Raw genomic sequence first — 10,134 nt, forward strand, 5'->3', positions numbered from 1 at the left:
AAAGTTGAACTGTGACTCAGTAAAACTCATAACTCTGACACTGCATAAAAGCACTAAAACAGAGCAGGCATTTCTTTAAAGTCATCTCAGTGGACGTAAAGTTAAATTAGCCCTCTTTCTGGCCTAGATTTTCTTTTTCTGTAGTCAGGCTGTCGTACAGGTCAGATTAACAAACTGTGCTGTTTCAGATTAAAAGCCAAGCATTGCTCAAAGGAGTGCTTTTCGCCTGCTGCCTTTCGAGCCAGAGGTTTTAAACTAAGATCAATACTCCAGAGTATTAGCTGTTTTATTTGGCACTATCTGTTAGCACTCAGAGTATGTGTCGAGGATGACTCTCAGCTACTACCACACTGAATTTTAGCTCAGTATCCATCACACCGGATGAGTTTTAGTCATTTTTGTGTTTTTTAAATTCAGTTGGTTAGAGCAGCCATCTTAAAGTGGATTAACTCCAAAAGCTAATCAGTTGTAGATGTACATCTACTGATTAGTTTCTGAAACTTTCATTGAAATTCATCCAATGGTTCATGAGATATTTTGCCAACGGACAAACAAGGTTGACTCCAAAAGTTAAGGCAATTTTAAACAAATTTCTCATGCAATCAGTTTGAGGTATTTGTTGGGAATGATCCTCAGCTACTACCACAACAAATTGTAGCTCAGTGTCTTCAAAAATTACAGCATTATAGCTATTTTTGTCTTTGTCGCAGTTAATCAGCTCTGACACGCATTTAGAATCAAACTGACTCCAAAAATTGATCATTTGTAGATGAATATCCACAGATTAGTATCTGGGAGTTTCATCGAATTCCATCCACTGGTTCATGAGATATTTTGCTAACAGACACAAACACATGAAGACAGAGACAACGACTGTAGTTTTTTGGTAGCGGAGCGATAATGACTTGCAGCCTGTTTAAAAAGGAAAAAAGTACCAGATTTTCAGCTCATGCTGTAACAACAGGGCTTTTTTCTTTAAACCAAACAAATCTACAACACGTCGCAGAAAACTGAAGCGCACGTCGGCGTGCACACTCGCGCTTTCAAGGTTTTTATCTCATATTTAAAAGGGAGCAAACAGCTACCGGGTAGTTTGGTGTAGTTTTGTGTGGTTTTGTGGGCCACACTGAACAGTTTGTTTAAGGAGCTCGGGGATAAAGATTCTAGGTGTCCACGTTAAAGGTAAAGGCGACAAGATCATCTCCAAGCAGCTTCATGTTCCTTATGAATGCGGCTACCAGCGTTACTTTAAAGTATGGAGTTCACGGGACTGTAGCCAAGCACTCAAGATGTGGACGCAAGAGGAAATGCGGCCCCGGGCTGGTCAGATGGATGGTGCAGAGGTTAGGAAAAAAACAGCAGAGGAAACCATCCCTTCAAGCTGAACTCTAAGGTCAAGGTGCGTCCCCTCCTGATGGCACCATCCGTTTCGAATCAGTGGGAGAAGACCCGGGAGGACTTTACTGTCTCTACTGACTTTACAAAATGGACGCTGACGAGCCCCAAAGTTTGTGGGACTGATTCAACAGAACTGGAGCCTTTCAGGTTGTGCTTTTCCGATTACTGCGGAAGTTTACCAACCAATTCATCCGCATCTGAACGTGGGAGCGGTGCTGGAATACTGCAGGAGCTCTAACCGCTCTCCTAAAAGAAAGACGATGCCGACTTTGGGCTTGTCTTCTAGAGGCTCAGCAAAGAGCCTCTAGTTTAATATGAGAGTAGGTTCTCTAGGCTTTAATGTTTGGCCAACAAACATGAAGTTTGTTTCATTAATAGCTTTGTAAGAAAATATGACTTTTGTGTTGTTTCATCTTCCCACAAGGCCATGAGGTGGGGAACAGCAGCTCTGTCTGGATCTGTTTGTGCTCGCTTTACAGTCGGTTCCCACTCTGTTCTGTTTCTTCGCAAAGAAATCCCAAAAAATCTTCGGACATAACAGAAGCATCCGCATTAAAAAGTGAATCGCAGTTATCCCATCAGTGGAGAGTTATTTTCAGCTTTCGATCCATGCTCTGGTTGGGTCACTGCAGGTTTTCCGCATCCCTGTCCCTCGCGATTTCCCGTTCCATCACGGAGGAACGTCGCCGCAAACACGGGCTGCTGTTTCTCCGCGGGGATGGTAATAATGAGCCGATTCCTGTTGTGGTTTATGCATCTCATAACGGCAGGGAAACTTTTAGGAAACTTCCAGCTGGTTTTGGTGGGGAGTTGTGCCTCGTGAGGTGTTGTGCGACTTCCACACAAAGAACGTTGTTTCTTTCATCAGTAAATGTTGGTCTTTGGAATGGTCAGAGCAAGAAATCGGCACTTGTTCACACTTGAAATGCAGGTGCTTTCATCTGGTTTGCACCTAGAAGTGACTCTGCCTGCACGCTCTTCGCCTCGTCCAGACAGGCAGACGCTTTCCTAATTATGTTCTTTTATTTTAGTTAGAGTCACAAGTGGACTCAGATGAAGATGTAAAAACCTCTGAAGCAGCACCGATAAAAGCAGGAAGCAGCAGATCTACGGTTTCATTGTCATGACCAAATGAAATATTCTCTTTAATCAACAGAACTCTGAAAATCCGTCCTCATTTTTCATTGTAGAGAATAAAATCTAGACTTATTAGAGAAAAAAATAATAAACTTAAAGTGTTTGAATTGTAGCAAAAGGTGGAAAAACAGTCAGAAATTTGGCATCTGTGTTTCATTTATCCATAAAGTTGAATTAGAAGATCTTATTGTTTTAGGATCGGACTGCCAAGCTGTAAATGTATTTTTAATTTTTTTCCTTCCCAGAACTAAAAGCTGTAGGATAGACCCACACATTCCTGTGTACTTTCATTGTTTGTGGGAGTCTTATTTTAATGAGTGTTTCCTGAAATGTCTCGTGCTGCGTCCAGAGCCTCAGGCCGTCCAACCGAAGGCGTGCACCGCCACGACGGACGGGCCGGAGAAGTCGGGCTCCCACACCGGCGACTGCATGCCGGAGGGAAGGCTCTGGCGAATCAGCTGAACGAGCAAAAGTGCTCGGACCTCACGCTGAGAGGACACGGAGCCAGGACGAGCGACGACGCAGGAGGAGAAAGAAACCCGGAGAAACGCAGTGTGAGTAAAATGGCTGAAGAGAGAACAAGATTAAGTCAGAGGCCGAGAGATAAATCTAGGCTGCAGACAGATGCAGAAGAAATGGAGCAGCAGTGGCTTTAAAAATGTATGCATCTCCATTTTTAAAAAAGTCCCAAAAATAGAGGTGAGAACACAGCTGGAATATTAACTGCTAGATTGTCTAAAAGGCAGTAAAAGAGGAACAAATGTAGGGTAGGAAGAAATAAACATGGCCCCCTGGTCTCCTGTTCCCCATGATGCCTTTTTACTGTGAGGCCTCACACACACACACACTGCAGATGGGTTTACACATGATCCATTTTAAAGGTGAGCGTTTTCCCAAGGCCATTAGTTTAAGTGCTTTCAGTTGCAGATTACAGTCGCACCTTGCTGTCTGTTGGACTCGTTCGCTCGTGGTAGCCTTCGACTCTGATCTCTCAGGCCACGCTGCAGCGGGGAGGGGGGGAACTAACGCAGACATTCGGTCTCCTCTGGGAATCCCGACCAAGCCAAAAGCCTCTCCGTCATCCCAAGTCATAATCCTGGAGCAGTAAGCAACATCACAGCAGCACTTAGGTCCGAAGGCTTTCAAGGTGAATAAACACAGTGTTTTACAGGGGTGGGGGGATGCTGCAGGAGAACTGAGACTGCATCGTGATGGAGGAGTGAAGACCATAACGTCTAAAACAGGGACTGTCAACTGGTGGCCCCCGGGCCAGATTTGGCTCATGAGCTGCTGTCGCCCGACCCGTGGAACCCCTGAAGTTTTCAGTTGTTTGTAAGTTACACAGAGTCTTATCATTTTCCCTCTGAGATCAATAAAGTATCCATCCATCCATCCATCCATCCATCCATCCATCCATCCATCCATCCGATGCAAGACTCAGATGTAAACCACCTCTGAAAGGGTTAATAACAGCATTTTAAAATTCTACGGTTCTCCATACTCAAACTTAAACAAAGCAATTCTCATTTAATCTGCGTGTGCTCAGAGTATTTGTTGGGGATGACTCTCAGCTACTACCGCACAAAATTTTCGCTGAATACCTGTATAAATGTCTGAGTTATAGCCAGTTTTGTGTTTGCGAAGGCTGATAGGCTGTGGCAGCCATCTTCATTTTGGTTGACTCCAAAAGATAATTCAATGCAGATGTACATCTAATTAATATTTTCTAAGAGTTTCGTTAGAATCTGCCTGATGAGTCAGTCAAAAAGGTCACTCCTCTCCCAGCGGTTGGATACACTCAGCAGAATCATGATGAACACAGACTGTTTACGCCCAGCACACGTAGGCTGTGTCATGCAAAAGTGTAGAGGTTTATTAATAGCTTATGTGGCGTTCTTTTGTTTTTTGGGAGTTTTTTTTGTGAAAGACTTGTTTTAAAAGCCTAAATCATGGCACTCTTTTGTCTAGCCATTAGCCTAGCCTAGAGGAAGACTTTTGCCTCCTTCTCCACACTCTGTGCTCTATGATTGATATCACTGATGAGGTGCTAAATGTTGATCACTATTAGGCAGAACATGACCTCAAAAATGACCGGACTGGCCCTTTAAGTTAGTCACATATGAAACCATGGCAGTTTCAGTCTGTCCCTGATGGCATAGAAAAAACAGGCTTTATTGTTTCGTGAAGCAAACCCATCTCTGTCACAGTGAAACGACTTGATCACTGATGGCGATCTTCATTTATTTATTTATCCTCCTAAAACTGGACCTGAGCAACAAAACCAGTTCAAACCAGCATCATTAGTGGCTTTTTGCTGGAAGATCCACTGAGCCGGAAGAGTCTCCCGCTCTCTCAGGATGTATGCGAGCCTTTCTGTGCATCCATGACCACACACAACCAGCTCGTTGTCATGGTTACCAGGCTATCCTATGGGTGACCAAAGAGCCCAGGCTGGTGCTTGGTAGGTTTCTTCAAGGCATATGGCTCCAAATTCTGGTTTAAAACATTCATATTTTTTCCCACCTTCTTCCTTTTTTATCTCATTTCCTTTAAAATGACGATCTCTTGTAGTTCTCTGTATTGCTGAGCGATGCCTTTCCAACCATCTTGCCCCCTCCTCCTCGTCTCGTTTCCTTCACGTCTGCTCTCCCTCTTTGTCTCAGTTGGTTTTTATTTTTTTCTCTCTCCAGTGTCTGCTCTCGGGTCTTTAATCCAACTCTAACTAGCTTAACGCAGGTGACGATACAATGAAAACAACCACTTTTTTGCGCTATTAACATTTCAGACGCTCTCAAAAAAAAGAAGCCAACCATGAAATGATTTCTTGGTTTTGTCCGATTTCTGCGTCACACTCCCAGCTTTAGGAAGAACAAATCAGCTGAATCACCTTCAATTTTACAATCAAACCACATCATATTTACTTTTTCTTTTTAAATAAATGAGTGGTCAAAACGGTTTTGCTTTGCAATAGAGGGCTTTAACTGTTACCGAGTCTAATTTTTGTATTTAAAACCAATTTTAAAGGACACACGCCTTGCAAAAGGAAGGAGAGATGGATCATCAAGTGTCTCTCAATGCTCCCTCAAAAAAAAACCAACATAAACCTCATTTATACACTCATCAAAGTCCCCACAAACGCTTGTGGAAATGAGAGTTTTTGAGCGCAGTTCTAAAAGGTTTACTCAGTTCGTTAGTCCTGCATAAACACCTCACAGGTATTTATTAGCTCCAGCTTGTTTTTGCATTAATGAGGACTATAAAGATCTGAGTCCACGTGAATTTTTTATGGTAAATGGTAAAAAAAGAGACTAGGTGATTTGACTTTTTTCACTCTCAGTCTGCTGAGCTTCAGTCAAAAATATTAAAGCCTGAGTACCTGAGAGGGTTGTGAATATCAAAACCTACAGTGTAACACAGGCTGCAGGATATAACGTGATCCTTACAGGCCTCTCTGAGCACACACTGGGATTTTGGCGCTTATTGCAGCTCCAAATGCACATTGTTTGTTAAATATGCTGCTATGGTCATTGTGGACCAGGTTAAATGCATTTTGTTAGTTCACCTACTTGTGCTGAAAACCGGTTTGGATGCCAAACTTTGGTTTGAAACTCTAAACGGATGGAGCTGTGAAAACAAGCAGTCCTGTTGTGTTTCCACCAAAGCAGTTCTCCCACGTCCATCTCCTTTTTTTTTACAAACCTTCCAAGTTCAGGTAATCTACAATTGAACCATGGCGATTACTAAAAAAATGAGCAGAACTCGTCTCCATATCCAGCGTGTTTGTGCTTTCCAAATTCTCTGCTTTGCATTAGTATCCGTTGCATAAAATCGGATTTGCGAAAGATGATTGCTTGAATTAGTTTTGTAAAAAAAATAAATAAATAAAACACCACACTTTAATCTCTGCAGAGAAGCACACAGAGGAAAGGTTCCTGCAGGAAATGGCGCGAGACTGAAGGTTTTTCTTCACGTTTAAGTTCGAGACGAACACAAATTATTCTGGTGTTCCAGTAGTGTCTACGTTGGCAGACGATGAAATGCTGTCAGCGCCAATCAAGCATGACATGTGAGAGTGAAAATCTTGGCTTCGTTCATTACGTTTCATTCTTCTGGAATCTGGAATCCAAACCGAAGTGTCACACCGGCGCCTTTCCTCGTCCTGCTGGTTCCGTCCACCAACCTCAGACTCCCGCGGCGCCATCGGGGAGCTCTGCCAGGCTGCGATACTGACACAACTGCAACCTGAAATAGCTGCTCCACCAGCATGGCAGCCCGGCCAACCGAAAAGCTGCTTAGCGCTAGCAAAAACTCTGGCTGAGTCGCTTAAAGCTGCACTAATCAGAGGTGTTAGAGGAGAAATCGTCTAATGGATCGCACATGGGATTATGGGGACATCTCGAGCTGCGGACGCCGTTGGCTGGATGGGCTGCGGCGGCGTCGCTGGGGGGACAAACGTCCATCTCCCAGAGGTGTTTTTCCCTTCCATTTTTTCATACCACCTCCAAAGCCAAAGGTCCAAGTTCTGAGCGCAGCCCGGTTGCACCTCGCCGAAAGACAAAGAACAGCGGTGGTGGTGGGGGGGAAGCTGTTGCGTGTCTGAGCATGCGTCGTCACGAACGCCGCAAGCATGACGGCATGCACCCCTGCCTGTTGGCTGCGGACGCAAGCGAAGGCACCCGCGATCACTTTTGGCCCTGACCGGAGAGGAAACCGGCGACAAAAGAGAAACGGAGGAGTGCAAACGTGGAGAGAACAAAAGAGCCATGCAGCCGATGAGCCAATGAGAGGGCTACAGATGCCTGAAACATAACACAACTGTGGCACTATCAGCACACACCACCCACCACCACCCCCTACCCCACCCCTCTCTGTCCAGACTTGGCAAGCTCCGTCTTCGGCCATCAATAGGGCCCCTGGTTCTCCCAGGAGCCTGACACTTTTCTGCACAGCTAGCTGGTACATTAGCATCCAGCCCCATCCCCCTTGCAAGGGCAACAAGCCGCTCGCAGCGTCACACTGAGTCGCCTTTTATTGCTGCAGCTGGAGGGTGGAGTGTGTATGTGTGTGGGGTGGGGGGGGGATCTGCTGGAAAACACAATCACGAGACTGTAACCAAATTTCACCAGACTCGGTCAGACACCCCACTCACCGATGGAGCCTTACCTGACTTTGAACTCGGCGAGCTGCGGTTGTACGCCCGGCTCAGCGCAGTAGATCTGGGGGAAGTAGAACCGATGCGACTGGAGGTTGATGTCCATGGTGAGGGCACAAAGCAAGGTGCACAGGTCAGCCCTGTCCTGTAGCCACAAACAAATTTAAAAAAAAAAATCCAAGAAGAAGAGTCTGTGTTCGTCCCCCGGCTTCCCTTTTTTTGTTCTCCTCTCTTTGTCTCTCCCAAAATTAGACGCTGACACTCCCGTTAAAGGTTGGAGCTGGGCGGAAACATTCCCCACAGACGGTTGCCGGACTAAAGGTCGCTACCGTCGAGAAGACATCCCCTTCCTCATCATGTCCTCCGTGCAGCCAACGCGCAGTCACCTCTGCTGTCTGCCGCCGAGCAGGCACACTAACCTATTTCCCCACTAGCAGCTACTGTACACTCAGCAGCCGAAGAACAAAGATGACTCGGGCAGAAGGCGCCGCATCCCAAAGAACCAGGAGGGTAGATCTCGATTTTGGTCACCGACTCATTCTGGTAGGGAAAAACGACTTTAGGCAAAGAAGTGGAGGAAAATCAAAAAAAAAAGAGCCGCTCCAGATATAAGGGCACCGCTCAGGTCCAGAGGACTGAATGGGAAACGAGGGTCCTCTGGTTGCTTTACGCTTCAGAGACAGAAGAAAGAGGAGGGTGGAGTGAGGTGGTGGTGTTGGTGGTGGTGAGGGGGGTTTAGAGGGATGGAGACGGGGAGAGCTTCCCGATGCTGTGAGGCGTTGCCCTCGCGCTGCCTCTCCCCTCCCGCATCTCATTGGATTACCTCCTCCCTTCCTCTCCCTCCCTCCATCCTCTCCACTCTCCTCCTCCCAGCTGTGACAAGAGAGATGGGCTGCCAGTTCCGGAGGCTGGCTGCCGCCCTTCCTCCTCCTCCTCCTCCTCTTGATGTTACCCACAGTTCCCCTCCTCTCCTGAGCAGCCTGATTGGCCGAGGCGGGGATGCGTAAGCCGGAGATGGAACAGAGGCGAGCGACAGATTTTAATTCATCCGATGGCCCCCGTCTTTTCCTCGCGTATGATTTGACGAGGCATGCCAGGCTTGGGTGGAGCTAGAAACACACACACACACACACACACACACACACACACCAGTGCTTATGTCCACAGACCGCTCTGGCAGCTTATACATGATGTTCATTAATCTAAAGTGATGCAGGTGGAGGGAGGAAAATAAATAAAACCATCTGCTGCAGCTTGGCTGTTAACACATTTAATATAAACAGTCAAACGCGTGCTGTGTGCTGGATATTTAATAAGATCATTATAATATTAAGAGATGTACATTATTTACAGTCTCCTGCGATTTTGTGAGAAGGCACGCTCAGGGCAGGTGTTGTGGATGACTCTCAGCTACTGTCGCATCAGATTTAAGCACAATATTTTTTTTAAAAGACTGAATATTAGCCATTTTTGTGCTTTAAAGTTCAGGTGGCTGTGGCAGCCATCTTCAATGAGGTTGACTCCAAACATTAATCAGTTGTAAATGTAGATTCAGTGATTGTTTACCAAAGGTTTCATTCAAATCTGTCCAGTGGGTCGTTAGATTTTTTGCTAACAGACAGAAAGAGATTAATCCAGAGAGTTAGTGGTAAAATTTTAAGCAAACATCTTGCACAATCTGTTACCAGTAGTGGATCAGTCTCAGCTACTACCACAACTAATTTGAGATCAATATCTTTCAGCAGTGAGCGGTAATGAGAACATGTAGGTGAAAGTGAGCAAGTCGCCATAAAGCGCTGAGCTCTGTGTGCGTTTAATATTCCGTTCTTCATCTCCCCGGATGCATATAGATTATAAATGATGTACAGAAAGCAAAGACGAGGCCGCGAACACTAATCCCTGCAGGAGGTCCAACACAAATCCCTCGGATATTTTCCTCTGACGGCCCAGAAAGCGGACACGTTCCACGGCCTCTTTCTCTGACAACTCAGCTCCCATCAGTAACATCTGTGCTGCCGTCTTCCCAGCAGGCGTTTCCACAGATTCCTCCGCAGGACTGGGGAGGACGGACGGAGGACGCAGCAGATGTTCCGCTTTACAATATTTGGTGACCAAAAAATTGTGTTTTTGGAACTACTTCAAATCTTGGAATATAATCGTTGTATTTGACTACAGCGTTTGCAGCAAAATGTGTCACCATGCACAAAAAAACTTATAAACACCGATTTAAAATGAAGGCCTGGAATTCCTTGAAGGAATGCATATCACCCGCCACCTTTCATGCTAGGGATTTATGCCTTTTCTTTTAAAATATCCAGGGGTGGAAATTAGCACCCGCCAAATGCGGGTAAATATTTGAAGTGGCGGGTGAATTTGATCAACACACACGCCACTGTGGCGGGTTGGCAATTTAAACAGAAAAGGTGTTATTTGTCCTCTTGACATAT

The 10,134-nt window shown here is 45.6% G+C and overlaps 1 protein-coding gene across 5 annotated transcripts in view; it reads right to left on the reverse strand.

The window, feature by feature from the left end:
- The window catches only part of evlb (Enah/Vasp-like b), a 44,776-nt gene that overhangs the window by 24,401 nt on the left and 10,241 nt on the right, over positions 1-10,134 (reverse strand). Inside the window, exon 1 of one of the 5 annotated variants that reach the window (XR_001808433.3) lies at positions 7,699-8,586. The exons of 1 other annotated variant lie outside the window; for it this stretch is intronic. Coding sequence is in view for 2 of the 4 variants with exons in the window: in XM_017409212.3 (XP_017264701.1) it covers positions 7,699-7,793 (95 nt within the window). In the remaining 2 variants the exon portion in view is untranslated. Of the gene's footprint in view, positions 1-6,101; positions 7,067-7,698; positions 8,587-10,134 lie in introns of those variants that run through there. 3 more of the 5 variants (XM_017409212.3, XM_017409211.3, XM_017409215.3) reach the window with 3 other exon arrangements.

This window comes from Kryptolebias marmoratus, linkage group LG19 (genome assembly GCF_001649575.2).
Source record: "Kryptolebias marmoratus isolate JLee-2015 linkage group LG19, ASM164957v2, whole genome shotgun sequence".
Classification (NCBI taxonomy): Eukaryota; Metazoa; Chordata; class Actinopteri; order Cyprinodontiformes; family Rivulidae; genus Kryptolebias; species Kryptolebias marmoratus.